The sequence below is a fragment of the Petromyzon marinus genome, chromosome 32, assembly GCF_048934315.1.
Source record: "Petromyzon marinus isolate PM22_M1 ecotype Great Lakes invasive population chromosome 32, UKy_Petmar_22M1.pri1.0, whole genome shotgun sequence".
NCBI lineage: Eukaryota > Metazoa > Chordata > Hyperoartia > Petromyzontiformes > Petromyzontidae > Petromyzon > Petromyzon marinus.
Window position 1 is genome coordinate 13,534,790 of NC_133698.1, and position 27,338 is coordinate 13,562,127.

At 48.9% G+C, this 27,338-nt stretch overlaps 2 protein-coding genes across 4 annotated transcripts in view; both read right to left on the reverse strand.

The window, feature by feature from the left end:
- Positions 1–10,074, reverse strand: part of LOC116948208 (rho guanine nucleotide exchange factor 12-like) — a 51,957-nt gene extending 41,883 nt beyond the window's left edge. The window contains exons 1-5 of one of the 3 annotated variants that reach the window (XM_032964688.2): positions 9,801–10,074; positions 5,491–5,573; positions 3,179–3,232; positions 1,788–1,886; positions 919–968 (exon numbers count right to left, since the gene is read on the reverse strand). In XM_032964688.2, coding sequence (XP_032820579.1) covers positions 919–968; positions 1,788–1,886; positions 3,179–3,232; positions 5,491–5,573; positions 9,801–9,856 — 342 coding nt within the window. In that variant the 5' untranslated portion in view covers positions 9,857–10,074. The remainder of the gene's footprint in view (positions 1–918; positions 969–1,787; positions 1,887–3,178; positions 3,233–5,490; positions 5,574–9,800) is intronic. The other 2 variants (XM_032964687.2, XM_032964689.2) reach the window with 2 other exon arrangements.
- Positions 10,075–16,597: 6,523 nt separating this feature from the next.
- CIC (capicua transcriptional repressor) overlaps positions 16,598–27,338 on the reverse strand; it is a 29,167-nt gene continuing 18,426 nt past the window's right edge. The window contains exons 9-13 of the mRNA XM_032964693.2: positions 26,569–26,747; positions 25,425–25,576; positions 24,614–24,901; positions 22,634–22,774; positions 16,598–18,819 (exon numbers count right to left, since the gene is read on the reverse strand). Coding sequence (XP_032820584.2) covers positions 18,587–18,819; positions 22,634–22,774; positions 24,614–24,901; positions 25,425–25,576; positions 26,569–26,747 — 993 coding nt within the window. The 3' untranslated portion in view covers positions 16,598–18,586. The remainder of the gene's footprint in view (positions 18,820–22,633; positions 22,775–24,613; positions 24,902–25,424; positions 25,577–26,568; positions 26,748–27,338) is intronic.

Sequence of the window (27,338 nt, forward strand, 5' to 3'; positions counted from 1 at the left end):
TTATATTTATCATGCAAATTCCATCTCAAAACGAAAGTCATGCAAATTCCATCTCAAAACGAATTCATAACGTGGCGCAGTTTTCGTGCAAAGGCACAGGGGGTAAACCACAGAGAAGTGGAAAGGCAGCCAGAACCGGCGGCACCAACAATTGCCCGAGCTCTATGGGATGTATGGCCAACTCCTTTGCTCTGGGGAGCGGTAATATCATTGACGATGTTAGTGACGGCAGTATTCGTCAGCATTTTTTTTTCTCAATAGAATAAAATCATCAACCCTGACGACCAATAGTAATAATTTCAACTTGTAACGCACTACACGGTATGCACTTACTCTCGAAGAGAGACGACTCAGGAGGTGCGAGGAACCACAGACAAGCAGGGAAGGCAGCAGCAGCCAGGTGGTGAGCTCAAGCTCTGCAGTCTTCTATACACTACGTTGTAATCGGCCGAATAATAAGTGTTTACATGTGGGATGAAACCGGAGTACCGAGAGGAAACCAACACGAGGGGGAAACACTCTATCCCACCAAAGACTAAACCATGACTCGAGGCTCAAGTATCAAGTCCGCATAATGACCCAGACTACGATAATTTCGTAACGTCCTGAGACTCCAGCGCAGAGAGGAAACCCCATGAATAGAGATTGGCTACGTGTGTAATCGTATATGTAATTCTTACGGAGTTACTGAATTCAACATTTGGCAGACCCAAGAGATGTCCCATGGTCTGTGTTTTACCACAGCCACATGTGTGCCAGAGTCGTTGGGAGAACAGCCCCACTTCCGCACGTTCGCATTTGAGCTGCCAAGTCCCATCCGAAAGGGAGGGGGGGGGATATTCACGCATAAGCTGGCTGAATTAACACCGGCCCTGACCCAACAAAAACTGCTCATGCCAAGCTCCTCCGTCGAGGCACCTTAATGATGCGGTCTCCCTGCTGTACTCCAGCACGCATGGCCGCGCCATCTGCAAGAGAAATCGCACAAGTGACTACGCTGCCCGAAGAGCAATTCATCACAAAGGGAAACACACACACACACCACACATCACAACATCGCAAATCCAACCGTCACATATACACCCTGATCAATAAACTGCCCAAACCCAGCGCCGTATGTGAGCACAGTGGTGTGAACGGTCGTATTTTTATAGACGTTCACAAATCCGACCACTTTCACGAACAGTCAGGCGTTCTTAATCTCGCGTGAACTTGCGTGCAAAGCACAATAACACGCCTTCTCCCTACAGCCAAAGAAGTTGGGGCTTTATTTGTGGCCAGTGACCTTCTTTGTCCGTGGTGGTGTAACCATCATTTTCGAAAAGATTGTCACACATCTAACATTTTCACAAATCCCCCCCTTGGTCCCCAGCGAGTCGGGATATGCGACGTACAGTACGATAACTCTTGTCGCCACTTACTGCAGGTCACATTTAATCTTTTTAAGACATTAAGCACGCATAATCACCAAGCATGTAAGATAAAACCATCACGCACACATGCGGGATTATTTACCGCTTTCCAACGTGCGTGCGTATTCACGAGCATTTAATTCACGGTACAGAGGGGACAGAAAGCCGTTAGTGCCAAATGCGTTTGCAGATTTGCAAATACGTCCTATTTGCTGATTTGTGTTTCCCAGGTTTCAATGTGTTAATAAAAACCGACTTTTAAATAAACATCTACACAGTTTACCCAGCTCCTACATCAAACTCTGCGCCGATTGGCTGCTGCACAGGGCACACAAAGGCTCTCGTCTCATATTTAACATACGCTGCACAAGTTACCTTTCCGCACAGACTGCACAAACACGGGGTTGTCTCCGCTGACAGTCAACCCAAAGCCAAACTCGTCTTTTTGCACAATCACGCATCTCTGGACCATTCCTGTATGCACACACGCACGCAAAGACAAGAGATGCCCCCAGCCCACGTACAGCTCTTTAGCAGGCTTCTGAGGCACGTGCTGTTAGCGAGCACCGATACGAAGGCCGCCACGGTGCGCGAGTGGGCGGTGTGGCTAGCACCAAGCCAGGCCGCGTTTGACTCCCCCAGTGCCGACGTTTACACAGTGCAACCAGGTACTCGCTCAAGGCCCGGTTCGACTCAGGACTGGTTCGTATATTCAGAACCGGCGTTAGCCGCGGACGGGAATCCAACTGGGGTCGTCGGGGTTCGTTGTGCACGGCGCCCACCCACTGTGCTTCTGTTCCCCACACGCGCGCATGCACAACATCTCCATGAAGACAAGCCGATGAATGCAGTTGGTGCTTGAACCTTAGAGAAGAGTTCAAATTCATCGTACCTTTAGATTAAACGCCCTGTGGTGTAAATCTTAGGTTACATCTCACCTGCTATGAAGATTTCAGAGTAATTTCTATGCCATGTATACATACAGCCCTATTTGTCAATCAGACGCCGAATGACAGCCTCCCGAAAACAATACGGGTCGCAGGGGTTATCTGACCATACCTCGTGTCAAGGTGGATTGGTAGAGGAATGATGCATAAACGTTGGGCGCATAGTAAAGCACAACAATGCATTTCGCTGCAAGTCTTCCTGTAAACAAAGTAGCCCCAAAACAGCTTACAACATCTTTTTGTGCACCGTGATCGCTCATGCAAAAAATTAATCAGGCTCAAGTCGGCTTAGCTTCCGAAGACCGGTGAGATTTGGCGCATTCACTTCTCGGAAGCTAAGCGAGCGGGGTGTTCCCCAAATAAATAAGGTGGTAAAGGTGCAGCCCTGTAATTGCTTGCTCAAACTACTGCTGATAGAATGTCCTCCACGAGAGGGGGCTCTGGAAAGCCCCCTGTATAGAGGGTATTTAGCAAATCTCCTTCACACTGACCAGGCATCTTGAAAGAGGTGAGATTCCCCCACACGTTACCCCACCACATGCAACCCAGCGGTCGACTAACTGCGGTGACCCCACTTATGCTGCCGAGGGGACAGAGGTGGTGGCAGAGGATTTTTTTTAAACGTGTCCCACCATTTCAAATGCCCGCGTCGGGAGATTGAATCGAACCGGCGACCTGGATTGCAAGTCCCGTGTGCTAACTATCACACCACTGTGGCAGCACCCCGAAAGAAAAAAAATGTGAAAAATAATCTGAACTTCATCTGCATAATAATATTCGCTGAACGACGGCAAAACAGAATAACGTGACAATTCTTACCATAGCTCTGCACATGTGGAGCTGTCATGACAATGGAAAGCCTTCCCATGGTGTCTATGCAGCAGCAGCATCAGCAGCAGCGACGACGACGACAGCAGAGGCAAGAGAGAAGGATGTAATAGAGTGCGGAGTGCAAACACAGTGTTCAACACACAGCCGAAGAAAAGACGGCCTGTTCCCCACAAACAGACACAAGTGTGGGCAGGCCCAGAAAATGAAACAGCGGCCAGGGCACTCGAGCTTTCTACAAGGCTTGGTTATGTTGTCGTTGCAGTGTTGCAAGGCATATGTACACCCCTTTGTCAATCCGCTGCTGGATAATGGCTTCCTCCTCCTCCCCGGTCCCATGCCGTGCGACACGTGGGGGGGGGGGGTTATTTGACTGTACTTCACCAGGCTGACCAATGTGGGTTGTTGAAGGTGGTAGGAAATACTGGTGCAGGAGCATAGAACCACAGAACAGTAGACTCAACACATCGGTCAATGATGCCGTTAAAAGGAAAAATATAGGACAATGTGGGGTGGGGGGGAATAAGGAAAACGTGCAATGAAGAAATGCCACAAATTTGACAAATGTGTTGAGTTTTTTGTTATTTGTGCTTGTGCACCACTGCCAAGGTAGCATCACAAAATAATTGGTTTAATTTTACAGAATAATGTATGTTTCTGCATTGCCCTTTGCCGCCCACCAAGTAGCAGAGCCCCACAGCAACCACTGACAACCTGGCACGCATGGTCACCCATCCCAGCGCTATCCAGGCTCAAACCTTGCTTAGCTTCCGAGATCCGGCACTTTCCAGGTGATTTTGTCATAGGCTAACTACAATGTGTAGAACTTCTGGTAACTCATTCAACTAATGCTTCATTTGACGTGTAACTGCGGGGAGCACATATGCCAGAACTATACGTTACACTGGGGGAGCAGTAATTCCCCACTCCAGCAACGCAATACATCGTCACAATAAAGAGTGGCCAAGTAGATTGAAAAAATCATTTTTTTATATTAAATATATTGTGGTGACGAGTGACCTCTTAGTGGCTGCAGTTGCCCTGCGAATCGATCGCGTACGTATCGAAAAACAATTTGATTCGTACATCGGCGATTCCACGCGTGGATCTTGAGCATGATAAGATATTAATCGAAGCCACAAAAAAACTGAACATTTTATCGCGCTAAGAATGGGTATATTATATTACATACCAAATAAAAATCATTACACACGTACATAGAACACGGAAATTAGAATTGCATTCAGGACTACGTCGTGGGGAGGCACTAGATGGAAGTGCAGCACAAGCCATCGTTGTACCGTGCTTCTATGCTCCCTGCCTTCACCAACCAGCACTGACTCAGCGTGAAACCCGGTAAAATAAATTCCCATCAACCGAGCGGAGCGGGGAGGCTTTCATCCAGCAGTGGATTGATAAAAAGGAGTCTGCACATGTGCAATCTGCAAGTGCCTTTACTGTATTCCCAGCTCCCCTCTCGCTAACATTCATTGTACGCACGACTGCACCATCGTTTAATACCAACCCTCATTGCATACACGGCCTGCATGCGTATTAAATTACAGTAGATATTATAGTTACCGTTCAATGCAAGCAATGTAAAATGTTTAAAATTAGGATTTTTGAGCAAGTTGCGAGTTGTGTTACGCTTAAAAAAATCATACCAATTATTTACTCAGGTGAAACTAATCGTTTGACATGTGGAACGCACCTCGCACACGTCAGGTGACCCAGTGTGTGTCTGGAGTTGAACACAGTTATCCCACTCAGACTCAGACTTTATATCAGCCCACTGAGCTAAACAGCTCTGTCATAAAGACAACCACAGGCCAAGACCGTCAGCAGTGGCGGCAGTTGCAAGGCATTGCAGGGTGTGAGGCACTTAAGGTTAGTCAAGTACATATTTGAATATACACATTATATAATGATAATTATTTACCTAGGAAATGGTTATTGATTTTCTATTCGAGTCACGCGTGTGGCCAATTCCATTGATGTGTGTTTGGCATTGCGGGAAGAAACTGGAGTGCCCAAAGAAAATAGCTGCATAGGAGGAAATATCACTCCAATCTGAGCACAGTTAAGATTCAATAACACAGATGAGACTCAATCCAGTGAGTTCACCAAATATATCAGTGGGCCGCACTCATTGCTGTACTATCATCTACTGTCACCTCAGAGCCCTCAAGTGCCAACACAGTCATTGCAGACATTATCAGAAGAAATGTTCTATTTGCATGAACACACACGCCAACAACATACGGCTAATTAAAGTCTGGTGAACGGCTCGCGATTGCACAAACCTGTGGCGTCCACATCGAAAGAATAGGACCTCTCCACGCTGACACAGGCCCCTGATCTCCCTTCCACCGGAGGGCCTTCTGGCCTGCAGGCAAAACAACAACGCAGGTTCATGGGATCAGCGCCGACGGAAGAAGAACGACGACCACGCACCTCGTCGTAACCACGACGAAAAACTACGATCGAGATGTCCGGGTCGAAGCATTCAGCCGGCACCGCCAAGACCCCGGGATTCCAATCTGGCCAAGCAGCCGTGAATACGCCGGGTTCTCAAGTCTGGCGTGCCGATTGGCCTCGGCGTGGTCGCCAATGACTGAACGCCAAAATCCATCATGTTAAGTTTGGTTCTTCACCTTCATTTGGCGGGGTCCCAGCTCTGAGACAAGCACTTTTGGGTCCATCGTCATGCAATGAGCACTCCTACCGCCTATAAAGAGGCCTTGTGGAGTGTGTGGGGTGATGTGCGTGTGTGGGGTGAGGCGTGTGTGGGGTGAGGCGTGTGTGGGGTGAGGCGTGTGTGGGGTGAGGCGTGTGAGGGGTGAGGGTGTGTGGGGTGAGGGCGTGTGGGTTGAGGGTGTGAGGGGCGTGTGGGGTGAGGGCGTGTGGGGTGAGGGCGTGTGGGGTGAGGGCGTGAGGTGTGTGAGGTAAGGGGTGTGGGTGTGTGGGGTGAGGGGGTGTGGGTGAGGGGGTGTGGGGTGAGGTGTATGGTTGAGATTTAGTGTACTTCACTAGCTGTATCTATCTCTGTAGTTCAACGTGTCCATGTTTCTCACGATATCCACCACTGTTTATCTTTCCGTACAAATGTCCCTGTTTATTCATCGCTTCGTGTCTCTGTCTCACTGTGTTTCTATTAATCTCTGTGTCTCTGTGCATCTATTCATCTCTGTGTCTGTGTATTTATTAATCTCTGTGTCTCTGTCTCACTGTGTTTCTATTCATCTCTGTGTCTCTGTCTCACTGTGTTTCTATTCATATCTGTGTCTCTGTGTATCTATTCATCTCTATGTCTGTGTATTTATTAATCTGTGTCTCACTGTGTATCTATTAATCTCTGTGTCTCACTGTGTATCTATTCATCTCTGTGTCTCACTGTGTATGTATTAATCTCTGTGTCTCTGTGTATCTATTAATCTGTGTGTCTCTGTGTATCTATTCATCTGTCTCTGTCTCATTGTGTATCTATTAATCTGTGTCTCACTGTGTATCTATTAATCTGTGTCTCACTGTGTATCTATTAATCTGTGTCTCACTGTGTATTTATTAATCTGTGTGTCTCTGTGTATCTATTAATGTTTGTCTCACTGCGTATCTATTCATCTCTGTCTCTCTGTGTATTTATTCATCTGTGTCTCTGTGTATCTATTAATCTCTGTGTCTCTCTTGTGTATCTATTAAGCTCTGTGTGTCTCTGTGTATCTATTAATCTGTCTCACTGTGTATCTATGAATCTCTGTGTCTCACTGTGTATTTATGAATCTCTGTGTGTCTCTGTGTATCGATTTATCTGTCTCTCTGTCTCACTGTGTATCTATTAATCTCGGTGTCTCTGTGTATCTATTTATCTTTGTGTCTCTCTGTGTATTTATTAATCTGTGTCTCTGTGTATCTATTCATCTCTGTGTCTCTCTGTGTCTCTATTAAGCTCTGTGTCTCTGTGTATCTATTAATTTGTCTCACTGTGTATCTATTAATCTCGGTGTCTCTGTGTATCTATTTATCTTTGTGTCTCTCTGTGTATTTATTAATCTGTGTCTCTGTGTATCTATTCATCTCTGTGTCTCTCTGTGTCTCTATTAAGCTCTGTGTCTCTGTGTATCTATTAATTTGTCTCACTGTGTATTTATTAATCTCTGTGTCTCTGTGTATCGATTTATGTCTCTCTGTCTCACTGTGTATCTATTAATCTCTGTGTCTCTGTGTATCTATTTATCTCTGTGTCTCTCTGTGTATTTACTAATCTGTGTCTCTGTGTATCTATTCATCTCTGTCTCTCTGTGTTTACATTAATCTCTGTGTCTGTGTATCTATTTATCTCTATGTATTTATTAATCTTTGTCTCACTGTGTATCTATTCATCTCTGTCTCTCTGTGTCACTGTGTATCTATTAATCTGTGTCTCACTGTGTATCTATTCATCTCTGTGTGTCACTGTGCATCTATTAATCTGTGTGTCTTTGTGTATTTATTAATCTCTGTGTATCTCTGTGTATATATTAATCTCTGTCTCACTGTGTATCTATTAATCTCTGTGTTTCACTGTGTATTTATCAATCTCTGTGTGTCACTGTGTATTTATTAATCTGTGTCTCTGTGTATCTATTCATCTGTCTCTGTCTCACTGTGTATCTATTAATCTGTCTCACTGTGTATTTATTAATCTCTGTGTGTCTCTGTGTATCTATTCATCTCTGTGTGTCTCTGTGTATCTATTCATCTGTCTCACTGTGTATCTCTTCATCTCTGTGTGTCAGTGTATTTATTAATCTGTGTCTCTGTGTATCTATTCATCTGTCTCTGTCTCGCTGTGTATCTATTAATCTGTCTCACTGTGTATCTATTAATCTGTGTCTCACTGTGTATTTATTAATCTCTGTGTGTCTCTGTGCATCTATTCATCTCTGTGTGTCTCTGTGTATCTATTCATCTGTCTCACTGTGTATCTATTTATCTCTGTGTGTCACTGTGTATTTATTAATATCTGTGTCTCTGTGTATCTATTCATCTCTGTGTGTCTTTGTGTATCTATTAATCTGTCTCACTGTGTATCTATTCATCTCTGTGTCTCACTGTGTATTTATTCATCTGTGTGTCACTGTGTATTTATTAATCTCTGTATCTCACTGTGTATCTATTCATCTCTGTCTCACTGTGTATTTATTCATCTGTGTCTCACTGTGTATTTATTAATCTGTGTCTCTGTGTATCTATTCATCTCTGTGTGTCTCTGTGTATCTATTAATCTGTCTCACTGTGTATCTATTCATCTCTTTCTCTCTCTCACTGTGTATCTATTAATCTGTGTCTCACTGTGTATTTATCAATCTCTCTGTGTCACTGTGTATTTATTCATCTCTGTGTCTCTCTGTGTATCTATTCATCTCTGTGTGTCACTGTGTATTTATTCATCTCTGTGTCTCTCTGTGTATCTATTAATCTGTCTCACTGTGTATCTATTCATCTCTGTCTCACTGTGTATGTATTAATCTCTGTGTCACTGTGTATTTATTCATCTCTGTCTCTCTGTGTATCTATTCATCTTTGTGTGTCTCTGTGTATCTATTAATCTGTCTCACTGTGTATCTATTAATCTGTGTGTCACTGTGTATTTATTAATCTGCGTCTCTCTGTGTATCTATTAATCTCTGTGTCACTGTGTATTTATTAATCTGTGTCTCTCTGTGTATCTATTAATCTCCGTGTGTCACTGTGTATTTATTAATCTGCGTCTCACTGTGTATTTATTCATCTCTGTGTGTCTCTGTGTATCTATTAATCTGTGTCTCACTGTGTATTTATTAATCTGTGTTACTGTGTATTTATTCATGTGTCTCTCTGTGTATCTATTAATCTGTGTCTCTGTGTATCTATTAATCTGTGTGTCTCACTGTGTATCTATTCATCTCTGTGTGTCACTGTGTATTTATTAATCTCTGTGTGTTACTGTGTATTTATTAATCTCTGTGTGTTACTGTGTATTTATTAATCTCTGTGTTACTGTGTATTTATTAATCTGTGTGTCTCTCTGTGTATCTATTAATCTGTGTGTTACTGTGTATTTATTAATCTGTCTCTCTGTGTATCTATTAATCTGTGTCTCTGTGCATTTATTAATCTGTCTCTGTGTATCTAGAGTTCAATGTCTCTGTCTCTAAGTTGCTATATCTGTCCCTTGTTCGTCTGTCCTCGTCCTACTGCCACTGTTTATCCCTCCAGCTCACCGTCTCGCTCTCCGCGTCCTTGCATCCCACTATGTTTCTATTATTCCCTGCGTATCTCTCATAATCTCTTAAGTTTATCTTTAGACCAGTTTCTTAGATTTATCTCTTGTTTCTGTTGTTGAGATTTCGCCCCTCACTCAGGCGAGGCCTCCGCTAGGCCCGCTCCGTCTCCACGTCTACTCTTCGAACTCCCACCACGGCTCTCTTCCTCCTTTGCTCTCTCTCTCTCTTGTATTCAGGGGAGGCGAACAACGCCGAGACGGAACAAGCGAACAAACATGCCAGGAGTTGAGAGGCAGAGAGGAAACAAGGGACGGACGGACGGACGTAGAGAGGGGGCAGAGTTTACAGGCCCAACCCCCCACCCTCACCTGGCGCCGCCCGGGTCCGAGGCGAGGCTCATGGGCGGCCGCGTCGCCTCACTCATGCGACCTCGGGGCTCATGGATATCCTGACGATCTTCTCGCGGTCTCCTGGTGTGCGTGTGTGCGCGCGCGTCTCTCCTCCTGCCCCTCCGTCTTCTTTTGCACCTCGTCACGCCTCCTCGTCGCGCCTCCTCATCTCCCGTGACGGAGGAAGCGACCGTGAGCGGCGCGGGGAACGCGAGCGAGCGAGCGGGACCCTCTCGAGCGGTCGGCCTCGGCGCCTCACGAGGTGCAGCGCCCCCCCTAGCGGTGCCCGACTCGGACGGCCAGGCGCTATCCGGTGTCCACCGTGTCTCTTGTCCACCTCCCGGTGTCCACCGTGTCTCTTGTCCACCTCCCGGTGTCCACCGTGTCTCTCTCTCTGCTGTCCACCTCCCGGTGTCCACCGTGTCTCTCTCTGCTGTCCACCGTGTCTCTCTCTGCTGTCCACCTCCCGGTGTCCACCGTGTCTCTCTCTGCTGTCCACCTCCCGGTGTCCACCGTGTCTCTCTCTCTGCTGTCCACCTCCCGGTGTCCACCGTGTCTCTTGTCCACCTCCCGGTGTCCACCGTGTATCTTGTCCACCTCCCGGTGTCCACCGTGTCTCTCTCTGCTGTCCACCTCCCGGTGTCCACCGTCTCTCTCTCTGCTGTCCACCTCCCGGTGCCCACCGTGTCTCTTGTCTACCTCCCGGTGTCCACCGTGTCTCTTGTCCACCTCCCGGTGTCCACCGTGTCTCTTGTCCACCTCCCGGTGTCCACCGTGTCTCTCTCTCTGCTGTCCACCTCCCGGTGTCCACCGTGTCTCTGCTGTCCACCTCCCGGTGCCCACCGTGTCTCTTGTCCACCTCCCGGTGTCCACCGTGTCTCTTGTCCACCTCCCGGTGTCCACCGTGTCTCTTGTCCACCTCCCGGTGTCCACCGTGTCTCTTGTCCACCTCCCGGTGTCCACCGTGTCTCTCTCTGCTGTCCACCTCCCGGTGTCCACCGTGTCTCTCTCTGCTGTCCACCTCCCGGTGTCCACCGTGTCTCTGCTGTCCACCTCCCGGTGTCCACCGTGTCTCTGCTGTCCACCTCCCGGTGTCCACCGTGTCTCTCTCTGCTGTCCACCTCCCGGTGTCCACCGTGTCTCTCTCTGCTGTCCACCTCCCGGTGTCCACCGTGTCTCTCTCTGCTGTCCACCTCCCGGTGTCCACCGTGTCTCTCTCTGCTGTCCACCTCCCGGTGTCCACCGTGTCTCTTGTCCACCTCCCGGTGTCCACCGTGTCTCTCTCTGCTGTCCACCTCCCGGTGTCCACCGTGTCTCTTGTCCACCTCCCGGTGTCCACCGTGTCTCTCTCTGCTGTCCACCTCCCGGTGTCCACCGTGTCTCTGCTGTCCACCGTCTCTCTGCTGTCCAACGTCTCTCTGCTGTCCACCTCCCGATGTCCACCGTGTCTCTGCTGTCCACTTTCATATCCACCTCCCCGTGTCCACCGTGTCTCTGCTGTTCACCTTTAAATCCACCTCCCGATGTCCACCGTCTCTCTGCTGTCCACCTTCATATCCACCTCCCAGTGGCCACCGTGTCTCTGCTGTCCACCTTCATATCCACCTCTCGATGTCCACCGCGTCTCTGCTGTCCATCTTCATATCCACCTCCCGATGTCCACCGATGAGTCAGATGCCCATCGGGATAGAGTCATCCTGTTAGGTGACTTTAATGACCGAGTGGGTCATGACTTATGTGTAGCCCATGGGGCTTGTAATTATGAACACACTGTTCTGGCATCGGCGCAACCACACAACATCATGGATGCACACCGGGTCCAAGCAAGAACATCTGCTGAACCATATAATTACGGACGAGCAGATCCGGGCCCATGTCCTTGACACCAGGACCTACCGTGGAGCTGATCTGCCCACTGACCATCGACTTGCCATCTGTAAGATGCGCCTGCCATTCTTCCACTCCGGTGGTGGGTGTCCATATAGGATCCCATTCAAACCCACAGTGGCTTGCTTGGTCTCAGCTCGCTGAGGATAGTTGCAAGCAGGAATTTCAACATCGCTTGCAGCTGGAGTTGGCATCGTCCCCCCCCCCCCCCCCCCCCCACGAGGTTCAGGACTGTGGCTCATGCAGCTTCAAGGGCTACATTTGGTATGCGGTCCAGACCTCCCCAGAGACCCTGGGCTGAAGGAGGAGGTGTTCTGGCTGGTTGAGAGAAAAGAACAGGACCGCTCCCGCCGTCTACAGCATCCAACATCGGAGAATGAGGAGGCTTACCGCAGCCTTCGCTCGGAGATTCGGAGAGCCGTATGGCGCTGTTAGGGTGAGTGATGGGTGCGGGTTGCTGAGGAGATGGAATGTGTCTCAGTAGCCCGAAATCACTATTTAATTCAATTTTTTTTTAAAATAACTTGCAGCGTCTCACGTTTATCAGTATCCTTAAGGGAAAGAACGGCAATCCAATCTCCGACCCCCAGGAACAGGCCTGCAGTTTTGCAGAACATTTTTGTTTAAGTTCTTGGAGGAGGGGAATTCCCTCAGCCAAGACGACATCATGGGGCAAGGTGGGGGACGACCCTGTTATGGCTGCAGTGCCTTAATTTGCCATCATTGGACTGCAGAATCAGAATATTCACACTGCAGGAGGAATCCGATGAGCTATAAAGCTCTTTTTCACAAATGTCCAGTAGGGGCACGGGGTAAGAACGTTACAACAACGTGAAGTACAACAACACGACAGTAGTGCAAGCACAAGGAAGGTAAATCACCCAAACACATCTGCAGTATCTATTAAAGTTAGGCCTTGTGAGTTTTGACATTCGGCAGGCGCAGTTCGTGGCCACTCGGGGGCGTTGGGGCGCCGCCCCACCGAGCAGCTGGAGCTGAGAAATTAGTTTTCAAATAAAAAAATATTTCTCTATAAATTGTTTCGTTGTGTTTAACATTTTTTTAAAATGTTATTCTTTCAAGGTGAATTGCCTCATGAAGATAACATACTCTTTGGTTCTTTCGGTAAAGTCACGTAGGTATAAGGAACCTAAGAGTATGGATTACCTGCAGTCACGAAAGCTTCAAATGAAGATAACATTTTTAATTGTTCACTTGCTAAAAGCCCTGCAACAATCTGATGTGTGCTGCCTCGGGGCGTCTGTGAAGGCGTCCCCCGAGCGAGAGATTCCCCTTCACACCTGATGACGACCGTTTGTGTTATGATCGAAACGTCGTGAGGATTTTTATTGTTTTATTTTGTTGTTTTATTGTTTCCCTTCAACGTGACTTTACCGAAAGAGCTAAGAATATAAGATTCCCCTTCGTTCGTGGCGATGAGCTCCGCGTTGGAGCCACGCCGCTCGAGAACCATCAGGGCCGTGACAAAGGCGCACGTGGCTGTAATGAGAGACGACGTCACAGACGACGTCACAGACGACGTCACAAGGCGAGGTTGCACTGTGCTGATAGAGCAGCTCACGGGCTCTAGGAGGTTGTGCCGTGTGGGCTTGAGGATCAAGGGAACAGCACGAGTGCTTTGTTTTGTTTCGTATTGTTTATAAACGCCTCACCGTTGGTAGATTAAAGAGTTGTGTATCGCTTTCACGGGAAGGCCAATAACACGACGAGGTTTTTCTTAATTAGAACACCATCTTTTCAGAGGTCACTCACAACAGCCCCATCAAGTGGACATGTCACGGCCCACCACTGCAGTTCGAGACGTATTTGTTGCGATTCATCCATCGTGTGGTGCCGCAGCAGCGAGGCCGTCCTGCCGACGCCGTGGCCGCAACGCCGCCACCTCCGAGCGACGGGGCCGACGCTGCTCTTCCCTCACCACCCCCCACATGAACACACACACACATAGAGCCCCCACATGAATACCCCCACATAGAGCCCCCACATGAACACACACACACCCCCACATAGAGCTCCCACATGAACACACACCCCTCCACATAGAGCCCCGAGGGGAGGTCACCTGGCCGACAGGTTTTCACCCAGAAGCCCTCTCATGGGACCAATCTTCACGGTTTCCTGCTACCAGGGAATTGGGCGACCCCCCCCCCCCCCCCCCCCCCCCCCGAGGCTAACGTGCACCGCGGCGCCGTGAATTGGGTTGTAATCACGTGGTCACGACGGGGCTGCTGAGCCACCGCGGATAGAAAACACCCACAACACACACGGGTCAGCAGGCAGGTAGGGGGGGACGGAGTCACGAACGGCGGGAAAAACAGGGCCGGCCCTCGGATTGGTAGGACAGATGCACTTGTTTAGAGGGTGAAAAGCGGACGTCTGAGAGAGCACCGGTCCGGGGAGAGTGGCGGGAAATCCGAGCCACCTGATTGGACGGGAGGCTAGCGGATCAGCGCCGATTTATCTTTGATGTAGAGGACAATAAAAAGGGTAGAGAAGGAAGGGAGAGTTAGTTCGTATTGTACTCAAGCCAGGCTTGGGGCCATCGACTTCCCAGCCACTCGAACGTCCGTGTGACGAGTCAAAGTGCAGCGAGGATCCGACCCAGCAGCTCCGTACGAGTCGAACCGTGAGTACCCGAGAGTGAGATATTGAGGCCATTGTGAGATTGTCTTAGGAGAGTGATTTGAAAGAGGCAATACAGATCGGGTCTTAGACCATCGGGAGATAGGTTAGACCTGCCCTGCTGACTCAAACTGACTCGGGTAATTTAGCCTCAGACTCGCTGAGAATAAACTGTTGGGGATCAATAAACCCTGTGTCGTTGTACCCTGTGTTTGGGCATGAGTGTGTATTTACCCACGTGTTTGCGCTTGCCCATGCGTGTAACTCGTGGTTAGCGTGTGCTTGTGGTGAGCGGTGGCGGACTCGTACAGGGGCACGTGAGATTACTCATACGCCCTTTCGTTTAACGTGTGCGGGAGGCTAACGGGCGGCGTACACGCGAGATTATTCGTGCGGCCTTTTGTTTAGCGTGTGCGTGGGGTGAACGGGCAGCGTACCCGTGAGTTTGTTCATCCAGCCCTTTAAATAAATCTCCGAGACAACCCCCCCCCCAATCGGCTGCACGTGTGCGAGTGACGACCCTGCCCTCTGACCCCCGACCCCGAGTCCCGCGCGCGCGATTGGTGCGCGGCACGGGAGAGGAGCGACGTCGGATTTCGAGTGAGTGGGTGTGAGTGAGTGTGCGCAGAGATCGTGTGAATTGATCCCAGGTGGCTAAGCGCCAGCCACGAATCATGCCCCGAGGGGCCGCAGCGAAGGGGGGGGCGGAGTCGGTGAGCAGTAACCCTCCCCAGGGCACGGAAGAGGGGAGCAGTGGATCTCACGTGAGCGAGCAGCCGAGGGTCAGCCTCCTCGGTAATCGTTTTGAGAGGGGCTGCATGGCCAGTCGCGCTGTGGTCTGCCTTAAAATTACCATTCATGGAAATGTGTGCATCGGCCTGTTTATGTCGTGATGCGGTTGATGGTTCCACCCGTGTATTTGTGGAATGCCCAGGCAATGAGGTTGCGATGTTTGGGTCTCGAGGCGTTGTTATTCTGGCCGGTCCGCATTGTTACCACTCTGTTCGCCAGCGGTCTTCCCGGATCTGGGTTGAGATTCCGGGATGGCGAGACAGCTCATTCCCAGAAGGGGGGGGGGGGGGGTTCATTGTCGAGGTCTTGGTTAACGATGGGTAAGGTGGTTGTCGTTGGCACTAAAACACATTTGAGTTAGCAGTGGCTAGGAACACATGTATTAGAGAACGTAGGCAAGTTAGGGGCATCTTATCGAGTGTTCAGTTAGGTAAGCAGACTTGGCCCGTGATCTCATTACTGAACTGACAAGACATCCTCGTAGCAAAAGTAGCAAATGCTACTGGCTCCGCATTTTCAAGGGCCCCGCGCTAAATGCTTTCAAGCCATCAATTCTGGTTCAGCCATTCTGCACTTGCTCTATTACTATAGTACTATGCTGCCTTCAACTTTTATGGACTGGGCGTTTAAGGTTAGCGATTTGTTGTATTATCCGGCTGTATAGCAAATGAAAACATACAATTACTTTACTATGCAAGTAATTTTTTAAAAATGTTTTTATGTGTTTAGGGGTCGTCCATAAATTACGTCACGCACCTAGGGGGGGTCAGACAATTGTGACGAGGGTTTGAAAAATGTGACGTCATATCAAAATGCACAACTTTAAATATAGACAACACGTTCTACTGAAAGACGTTTTAATGTTTTCTCCTACATCAGTGCAGCGCCACATTAAATACGCGCTACAATGACAACAGTTGAAAGCGATTTGAAGCATGTTTTAGTTTCAAAATGGAAATATGGTTTTGGGGGGGGGGGCAGAGCTTTGTGACGTCATATTTGAGGGGGGGTCTGACTTTGTGACGTGACGAGGGGGGTAAAAAAACCGTCCAAAATCGCGTGACGTCATTTATGGACGGCCCCTTATGTAGTTATGGCCTCTTGTAAACATATGCTACAGGCCCTGCACTAGCTTAATCCGGCACTGGGGGGGGGGGGGGGGGGGAGTCTCACCTGTTCCATGTGGCGCTGGACGGGAGGCAACGGGCGGAGCTTGGTGGTGGTATCATCATCCGCGTCACACTCGGCTTGGCTGGAGGGGGTTTCCTAACTTCGGGAGGCAGGATGTTTGGAGCAGCTACCATTTCTTTTTGAAGGGGTCCGAGTCATCAACCACAGAAAAAGTAGTCGATTGCAAGGTTCGGTAAATTAATTGAATAATCATCCCAGCTCTAGTTTTTTTATTTACAACATCCACTTTGCGTACTCCTTCACTCGGACACGGGCACGCGACGAAACTAGCTCGATAACTTTATTACTATGTTGAATTAAGCGGTACATTACTTTCAAAGATACCTTCACAAGCACACAAGAGCGTAGTAATGTATTCAGCGAGCGCTAGCTGGGGGGGAGGGATTCGTTTACATTGTGAACTAACGTCTCTATGCTGCCCGCATCAACACGATCTTTAAGAATACAAGTTTGCCATTTTATTATCATATATAGCTATCGTACATACACCATCATCATAAAGCAGATTTTGTGAACCATTCCCACGGCCATTCTGCCAACAAAGGAGTGGGTGTCCTGTGGTTCTTTCATCGAAGTGTATGGGGGAGGTTCAATGAACGGGGCACAAGTTCGGGCACGCGAATGAGCAAACGCCGCCATCGCCAGCCACCTTGTTCACCACAATGCCATCAAAGAGCATTCACTCCCATGCCAATCATTCACTCCCATGCCAATCACTGAGCGTCGTGGGTGTCCAGACACCCCCAACTTTTAAATATGGCAAAGACACCCGCAAAATATTGTGCCCCTGGTCAGCACACACAGACACACAGAAAACACAAACTCAGTCAGCACGCACGTGTGGTCAACACACATTCACACAACACACACAGCCAGCACACATGTACGGTCAGTGCACAGTCAGCACAACAGACATTTACTCCGTACAGTGATTCAGTCGGCACACACATTCACAGCACACATACATTCACACAGATTCAGTCGACTCGCACACACGACAGATACCGCCAGCTTCCAAAGTGTTGCTGCGCCCTTGATTCCACCAACCACAACAGTACAGCATCGTACAGGTTGTACAGGCAGGTCCCCACCAGCCAGCACGCACACACACTCACTCTCTTTGCCGATTGCACTGGGTAATGCTGTGACCGATTGCACAGCTAAGTCCACCAGGGAGTACGACGTTTTCCATTGCACTGGTATAACCGGGGCGCACCCTACACGCAAGACACAACAGGGTCCACCCCGCTGCGGGAAGAAATTTTTGGGATACACAGGCCAAGTCCACCAAGAGGAATCCCTCCAGATTAGAGAATCCAGGCCCTCTTATGTGGCGACTAGGTGTCAGGCGACTACAACCCGAAAAAGACCGAGTCTACGAAATCCTCGGCCACCAATAACACACAGTACATGTCGCATATCCAACCGTCACGTATCATCCACCAGGACCAATTCACAGCCCAAAACCCAGTGCCGAACTGCAGCATGGCGTATCAATTTTTATAGATGGTCACAAATCCAACCTCTTTTTGCGCGAGGTCATCTCGCAAAATTTCGCTCACTTCTAAAGCGCAGTAAAAGCAATTTCCCTACAGTTAAAGCAGTTTGGGCTGCACTTTTTTGTCCAGTGACCTACCTGTGCACAATGGTGTAAACTGTGGTTTTCTATAGACATTCACATATCTGACTTTTTCACATATCTGCCCATACCTCCGTCCCAAGCGAGTCGGATAAGCGACGTTATACTGCCTACCTCTATCACAGTACTAGTCAATACGGCAATGTGTGAGCGACTTGGCACGGGTGTTTAGGAGCTAAAACTGCGTCAAACCCTGCCTTGCATCGTTTTCACAGTTGAAAAAAAAATTATTCCTGTGGAATTTCCCAGCCAAAAAAATAACAAGCTATTCGAACAACACAGGGCACAAAAAAAAAAACAACTGAAACGAGGCTGCACAAAACTGTCTAGTTTTTTGTAAAATAGTTATTTGTAAAATAACTAGTCATGTAAAACAACGAGCCGTGTAAAATAACTTGCCATTGTTATTAAGTTCACAGCATCAAAAGCATCAACCCCCCCAACCCTGCCATCAGTTCCATTTGATCACAGCTTAACAAATATATTTCTGTGAATACAAATAACATATCTGGTTTTACAAAGAAACACAAAAAAGGGAATATATTTGAAACCACCCTTACACAGTCACTCGCATTACAAGAACAGCAGCAACAACAGCAGCAGCATGGTCCCATCACGGAGACTCCGGCAAAAAATCCATCTGTACTGGCGGCTGTGATGCATGCTGGGAGTGCTCATCTGGCAGGGCTCCAAGTATCGTTGGGGCGGACGCCACCACGGCCTGCGTGTCCGTACTGCTTGCCGTCTGCATGATCTTCTGCCGGACCTCACGGATCTTGAGTTGCAGACAGGACTTGGTTGGGAAGATCTCGGCGTGCTTCAGCTGGAAGGCGGACGTGGCGTGCGCTGAGTAAGAAGGGAAGGGAATTACGAGAGGGAACGTCAAAAAGTTGGGTCCATGATCGCAAACACAAACCGCAAATAAGCCATTCAATCATTGTCTGTATATTGAGCCTTTTTCACACCGTATTAGTCAACCATGCTAAGCGGAGGTGCAATAACCTTAACACAAAAAGCGCACAGATATCATCTTGCAGACGTGCTTCTCATCATTTGCAGAAAGCATTGGGTTGTGTTAATTACCAAACTGTTCCCACAGTGATCAGGCAAGGCTTGTCCACCTGACACCCCGAAGCCACATGGCAGCAGTAGGCAATAATGGCTATGCTGGACAGGTATCACTCGACTTAGAGTGAGGGTAAAAAGTATTTGATCCCCTGCTGATTTTGTACGTTTGCCCACTGACAAATAAATGATCAGTCTAGAATTTTAATGGTAGGTTTATTTGAACAGTGAGAGACAGAATAACAACAACAAAATCCAGAAAAACACATGTCAAAAATGTTATAAATTGATTTGCATTTTATTGAGGGAAATAAGTATTTGACCCCCTCTCAATCGGAAAGATTTCTGGCTCCCAGGTGTCTTTTATACAGGTAACGAGCTGAGATTAGGAGCACACTCTTAAAGGGAGTGCTCCTAATCTCAGCTTGTTACCTGTATAAAAGACACCTGTCCACAGAAGCAATTAATCAATCAGATTCCAAGCTCTCCACCATGGCCAAGAGCTCTCCAAGGATGTCAGGGACAATATTGTAGACCTACACAAGGCTGGAATGGGCTACAAGACCATTGCCAAGCAGCTTGGTGAGAAGATGACAACAGTTGGTGCGATTATTCACAAATGGAAGAAACACCAAAGAACTGTCAATCTCCCTCGGCCTGGGGCTCCATGCAAAATCTCACCTCGTGTAGTTGCAATGATCATGAGAACGGTGAGGAATCACCCCAGAACTGCACGGGAGGATCTTGTCAATGATCTCAAGGCAGCTGGGACCATAGTCACCAAGAAAACAATTGGTAGCACACTACGCCGTGAAGGACTGAAATCCTGCAGCACCCGCAAGGTCCCCCTGCTCAAAAAAGCACATATACATGCCCGTCTGAAGTTTGCCAATGAACATCTGAATGATTCAGAGGACAACTGGGTGAAAGTGCTGTGGTCAGATGAGACCAAAATGGAGCTCTTCGGCATCAACTCAACTCGCCGTGTTTGGAGGAGAAGGAATGCTGCCTATGACCCTAAGAACACCATCCCCACCGTCAAACATGGAGGTGGAAACATTATGCTTTGGGGGTGTTTTCTGCTAAGGGGACAGGACAACTTCACCGCATCAAAGGGACGATGGACGAGGCCGTGTACCGTCAAATCTTGGGTGAGAACCTCCTTACCTCAGCCAGGGCATTGAAAATGGGTCGTGGATGGGTATTCCAGCATGACAATGACCCAAAACACACGGCCAAGGCAACAAAGGAGTGGCTCAAGAAGAAGCACATTAAGGTCCTGGAGTGGCCTAGCCAGTCTCCAGACCTTAATCCCATAGAAAATCTGTGAAGGGAGCTGAAGGTTCGAGTTGCCAAACGTCAGCCTCGAAACCTTAATGACTTGGAGAAGATCTGCAAAGAGGAGTGGGACAAAATCCCTCCTGAGATGTGTGCAAATCTGGTGGCCAACTACAAGAAACGTCTGTCCTCTGTGATTGTCAACAAGGGTTTTGCCACCAAGTACTACGTCATGTTTTGCAGAGGGGTCAAATACTTATTTCTCCATTAAAATGCAAATAAATTTATAACATTTTTGACATGCGTTTTTCTGGATTTTTTTGTTGTTATTCTGTCTCTCACTGTTCAAATAAACCTACCATTAAAATTATAGACTGATCATTTCTTTGTCAGTGGGCAAACGTACAAAATTAGCAGGGGATCAAATACTTTTTTCTTCACTGTACAAACGTTCCATTAACAAAACGTCGCGTCAACGCAATTGAAAACATTACGCATACTTTTCGATGTACGAAATCTAATTTCCGCGTTAACGAAATGTCACACGGTACGGGCCTCGAGGTCAAACAAGAATCACCAGGGTGGCTGCGTCATCCATCTGTGACAGCATCACGGTGTCCATACAGTGCAACAATAACGCATCCACATCGCATTTCCAGTTATTCCAACATGAAGATATTTCGGTGAATTCCCTGTATTGTGAAAAGTGATATAGGTGGATGTTATTAAGTTAGGAGTAGAGTTGGAATGACTGTCCCAAACACATCCCTATTTTTTTGTATTAAATGGGAAAGGCCATTTCGATTTACGAGTGTTTAAGAATACATCCCTTTTGTAAATCGAGGGGTACCTGTGCTGATCATTTCTAAGATAAACCGCACTATAGACTTCGCTCGTTGGCCAGCTGCTGCTGCCACCAATATGGCCACAAATTTAACAAGGTTGCCGAAAACAACGAAACGTGCAGTGTGGTGACGTCACTTGACGTGCAAGGCATGATGGGAGGAGAGATTTTATGTTCCCATGCGCACATTTCGCCGTCAAGATATCACCTTTTGTGTGAATTATCAAATTTGCAGATGCGACCGACACAAATACGCTAAAAGCAGCCGTGCGATCTCGTAGGCAAACAAAGCTAACGCTGGCACGTCAAACGGGAACCATTGCATACTACAAAAGACACGCGATTCCACGCCACACTTCCGCGTACATGGGCAGCATTACACCCCGTTCACTGTAAGCCGTGTTTCTGTATCTCCTATTTGGGGGTTTTCATCGTTAATTGTTGTAACGTTCTGATCCGCCTCTTCTAGACATTGGAGAAAAATAGCTTTGTAGCTCATCGGATTCCTTCAGTATAATTACATTTTCCGATTCTCATCACCAACCACACTCAATGTGTTCACGTCACACACTGGCGCCACAGACCTAAATATATAGTTTTAAATTATGATTCTGAAATGTCAGCTGCTTCCCTTGACACACCACCAAACCTGTAACTTGACACCAGATAGGTCCTTGGCTACTAATTAACAAGGTGGCACTATGCAGTTTGGACGGAAGCCAAACGAATAGCTGAGCACCCAGCCCTTGTGACCCACCACCCATGATGGTGGCTACGCCTCGCTACGTTCACCAATCGTCACCAGTCTAACACAACTGAAGTCTCTGCAACGCCGCACGCGTCCGATTGGTAGTCAGGTTCCACGCGACGTAGAGCTACTGCGAATCCTGCCTTCATTATGTAATCATGCAGTATTTATGTAATCCTGTTTCACTTGCCTCTCCCTCCATGTACATTGTTTAGAGATGCGGTTGCATTTTAGACGCTACACAAATCCACATTGTGTTGTTTTGACTCGGACAGACACCCATATACCAATGACAGTGCTCTCTGTATAAAATAATTATGCCCACTTTTTATGGCCAGGTAGCTCAGCAGTAAAGCTAGAAAACCAATGTTTGCAGACTAAAACCTTGGTCGGGGGTTGACTCAGCCCATCATCCCTCCAGGGTCGATATAATCATTACCACTTTGTGGAGAAGTCAGGGCTGCAAACAGGAGATGAACACCAACGCAAAGCTGGGCAGGAAATCACTTTGCCCGTTTCTGAACGTCGTCTTCCGATGCGGTCCCATTAGGATGCGATGTGATTCCACACTGTGTTGTATTCATTGACTTACATAAGAGACCCAGTTGCACACACTGAGACCCGTGGACTTGCATAGAGAACTGCGAGTGCCTCACTCGCTTTCTGCTTATGTACGTCGCGTTGAGACGTGAGTGCACGTGCGGGTGCTGTGCTGTGCGTCGCACCGGATGGGAAGAAGCCATGCTCGTGGAAGAGCTGCATGACGAGGGCGCGCCGCGTGTCCAGCGTGCGACGCAGTGACGAGTATGCAGTCTTGTCCTGGTCCAGGTCCCCACCGCCCTCCGAGCCCTCCGAGCCTTGCGATCCTGGCATCGCGGGCGACACGCACGCAATGATAATGACAAAGGTCCGCCCGTGTAGCCTACACATAATGTTTGGGCAAGTGCTGTTAGCGAGCACCTATTTAAGGTCAGCATGGTGCACGAGGGGGTGGGTGGCAAGTACCACGCATGGCCGCTTTTGTCTCCCCGGTACCGGTCCCAGTGTAAGACCCACATGCGAGCTCGCACACACGCACACATACGCGTACAAACCAACGTACGTACGCATGCACGTGCGGGCACAAATTAAACCCAAGGCACGTGTCGTCCCCGTGCAGTTAAATGCATTCAAATCTTTCGCCCTGCCAAGGTAAAACCGCTTGAAGGTGGACTATAAATTCCACACAACAGATAAGTACAAGGCTTTAGAACTGCTAGTATATAAATGCATGATTCTGCCACGCAAAGCTTAATTAGTGCACGAGCCATGTGCCGGTTGTAGTTTTTTATTTGCATAATTATTTAGGGAGGTCATCCGGTTTCAGCCAAAATTTTGACTTACTCAAGTCTGGATTAAAGAGGTTTTACTGTACTAAGGCCTCATGACCAAATCACCCGGAAGTAAGCAGGGCTGAGGCTGGATAAGAGCTTGCATGGAAACGACAGCCCTGCGCGAACCGGTTTGCACAGGGCTTGAAGTGGGCAGCAGAGGGCAGTGCAGCCCAATCCAATGTTACGTCAACATTGGGAGTGTCAGTGCTCCCCACCTTCACCGACCCGCATTGACCAGCATGGTGAAGTAGGGCGCCCGTACGTGTAACCCGTAGCCATAGGCGTGATGGGGAAAACCTGGGGAGCCTATTGAGGTTTTTGATAAAGTGGAAGGAAAAATGAACAGAGGTAGAGAGCCTAACATAGACAGGGAATTATAATGTAATGGACAGTAAATACATGTTATAGCAATCGAGAGTCGAGTAGCTTCAGCATCAGGGTACGAATACTCTCACATTGGGTATTCGTGCCCCTGCAGGACAAGGCTATCACGAAGGAAGGTGTTGCTGGGTTCCACACAGTCTGCAGTAGTTTCACAGTAGGGGGCGATATTAATGTGTTTTTTTTACTGAATAATTTTACGGTCTTGTTTTCAAATTTGCCCAAATTTGGAGTGTGACGCTGCCACACGATGGCTGACTTTTCGAATAACGTCAAGGGATCTTTAACGTCCACAGTGAAAGCAGACGGAGCATATCGTTGGGGTTGATAAATCAGTGACTGATTCGTACTCTCGTGCACAAACGCACACGTGCAGCATACACGGACAAAGATCCCCTGTTGAAACCTTAACAGACAGTTGAGGAAAGTGGTGTTAGCGATCAACAATGAAGGCCATCACTGTGGCACACAAGGGGGTAACCACTCCAGCACCATGCCCGGGCACCTTTGTCTCCCCAGTGGCGATGTTTACACGCCGCACCAGGTACTCAACTGAGGCTGAGTCGACCTAGGGGAGGCCCAGGACCAGTTCAAATGATCAGCACTGCTGTTAGCCATGAGCGGGAATTGAACTCGGGTCGCCGGGTTCGTAACGCAGCGTGCTAACTGCTACACCACCCTCTTTGGTTCTATTCCGTAAAGTCACGTAGCTAAAAAATAAAACAACAAAAATCGCGACGTTTCGACCACAACACAAGCGGCCTTCATCAGGTGAAGGGACCAGGCTGTCTCGAGGACAGAGTTGGAGTGAAACACAGCCACGCTCAGACCGCGACCTTTAAGCTGTGTGCGAGGAAACAAGGTGCCTTGACAAAGGAATTAGCACACCACCGCTGCCCATACACGCATACACATACATACACATACACACGCATACACACGCGCGCTTACCCGTGCGGTGGCTGGCCGCCTCGGCCAGCATGTCGAGCCCTGTGCCGGGCCGGTCGAACAGGAAGACATCTCCCTCGCATCGGCCTCCTTCTCCCGCCCTCTTGGGCGTCCCCGGAGCCCCCTCTGCCCCCCTTTTCGGGGTGCCAGGGCCCCCGTCCGGCACCCTTTTAGGAGTTCCGGGACCCCCCTCGGCAATACGTTTAGGTGTTCCGGGCTCAGAGCTGCAGCTGGAGCGCTGTCTCTGGCGACGGCGAGGTGATCCGCATTCCTCTCCTGGCCCCTCCAGGTCTGCGGCACACAAGGATCCCCCCCCTGTAGCCTACATAGAGACTGCTGGGGTAAGTGCTGCTAAGGCCGTCATGCCACACGAGGGGGGCTGGGCGGTCAAAACCACGCAAGGCCGTGAGAAAGCACTGGTCTCAAGTCTCCGAGTTTATATTGCAGTACACCAACCACTGGTCCACCATTTGAAAAAAATGTACTAACTACTAAATTACAAAAGTTCATCATCACTCCAGCAACCAATTATAACTACTGCACTACCACTTCTTAAAGACAAACATCCCCTATATAACGAGCACCTATGAAGGCTGGCACAGCACACGAGGGGGTGGGGTGGCCACTATTATTGGTCGACCTCGGGGATGCCCAGGATCGGTACAAATATTCGCCACCATTCGTGAGCGGTAATCAAATTCAGGTCACCGGGTTTGAAGCACAGTCCACCAACCACTGCGCCACCGCCCTCCCACACCGCTGCCCACCGTACACACGCACGCACACGTGTGCGCAGTCCTTGACGTGCGCATACCCGTGGAGTTGCGGCGCTTGCGGCGGTAGCTGGAGAGGATGGCGCGCGGCGACGTGGTGAGCGCGTGCAGCGTGGGCGACGGCAGGGCCTCGTCCGGGCGGAACTCGGGTAACTCCGCAAAACGACCCTCAAAGTCGACCTCCGACAGGACCCTGAATGGAAACGGAGAGCGCAGCCACCGCGATGCGGGCATGTAGCCGGCACATAGCACGCGGAGATTCTATTTATGTGTTTGCATTTTAAATATTTCACCAGGATAATCGCTTGGAATGCAACGTCTCATTTGTGGGGATGTCTAGGGTGTCGATTGAAAGGTACATTGACCAGGGTTACCACCTCTGAGATGCACAAAATCGGGACACATCATGGAAATGAAACGAATCTCTCGCAATTCTAGAAGCAGGGAGAACAGCATGTAAATGCATTCTCTTTTGTGGTTTGTTATGATTACGCAACTGACAAAAAACGGTGCTTGTAATGTTCCGGGAAACATTTAAGAGATTTCCCAGAACAGCGGCTACCTCAAACAGGAAGCATTGTCCTGGGAAAAGCAGGACAGGTGTCAAACCCTCGATGCGCTGCATTCTCTGCAGCACAATGCGGTGAAGCCTGCACAGAACACGGCAGCAGAAGGTGCCGTAGGGTAGAGCATGGGTGGGAAACCCTACTGGGGGGCTCAATTAGACTTTCAGATAACCACTGGCGGGCAACCACAAATTACACACCCTAGGGTTCTCTAATTACACAGTAGAGGCTGGATATAAGCATGCCGCTTGGGAGCAAACCACCTGCGCTTGTATCCGAAGTTGCGTGTTCGTATTAAAAGTTGCCCATCAACCTTCCTCCGCACCAGTGTGAGGTGCATTTATATATCTAGCTTTTGCTGTAACCGGAATATAATTAGGGGTCATCTTTACAGGTGACCCGAGCATGCTTACATTATAAAGACACGTGTCATTGCCGAGTCAAAATGTATTCCCCCCATCGAGTACTCGATTCGTGCAGCTACGATGCAGTAGGAGGGACGATATCATTCGAGGGCCGTTCATAAACCTTTCCCCTTTAGAGAGGTAAACACGCGTTTGATGCTGGCGGGCGCGTGACCCAGCGCGGACGCTGGGAGGGAGCAGAGCGCAATGCTTACTGGTCCACCGAGTCAAAGGCTCGCTTCAATGGGGGCGGCTTGACCTTCACTCTTTTTGAGGGGCTCTCTTTTTTCTCCGGGGGGGTGTCCGCAGCGCTGCCTGCCGTTCGCGTCGGCTCGCTCGCCGGCCGGGGGCTCTGCGAGGCGGCTTTGAAGCCCGCTGACGCTGCCTGCTCCGCCTAGGGGGCGCAGGAAATCACACGCGCGCACACACGCGCGCACGTGCGCACACACACACACGCGCCCACGCACACACAGGCATACGCAGAGGTGGTTACCTATGTACCGCCTATTTCCACTGTACAACCGTGCCACACTGAAGATGCCACACGCAACGAACAAGTCGAGAAGCAACGCATGGCGACGATGATTAACCACGCTCCCTGATCCTGCCACATCAGATGTGTTGTGTCGCCGGCTTCACGGCGGAGCTCTGGCACTGCTCGGACAATACCGAGGGCCACACACATCCATCAAATATCTGTGGCGGGCCACATGGTAAAACGCACACCTCAGTCACTTAATTTCATACAGTGGAATAACGTCACGATGCCATGTGAAATTACGCCGCTGGCCGTATATGACGCATGGGTACGTAGGCACCCCCCATACCCCCCCTCTCCCCGTCCGAGATGCACATGGACTAGAACAGGGGTCAACAAGCAAAATAATAAGAGGGATTTTTTTTCGAATTCGGTCAAAAAAAACGTGAATATTAGACGGTGGTCCTTAATAAATTCACGAAGCAGTCCTTAAATAGCCGCACGCCG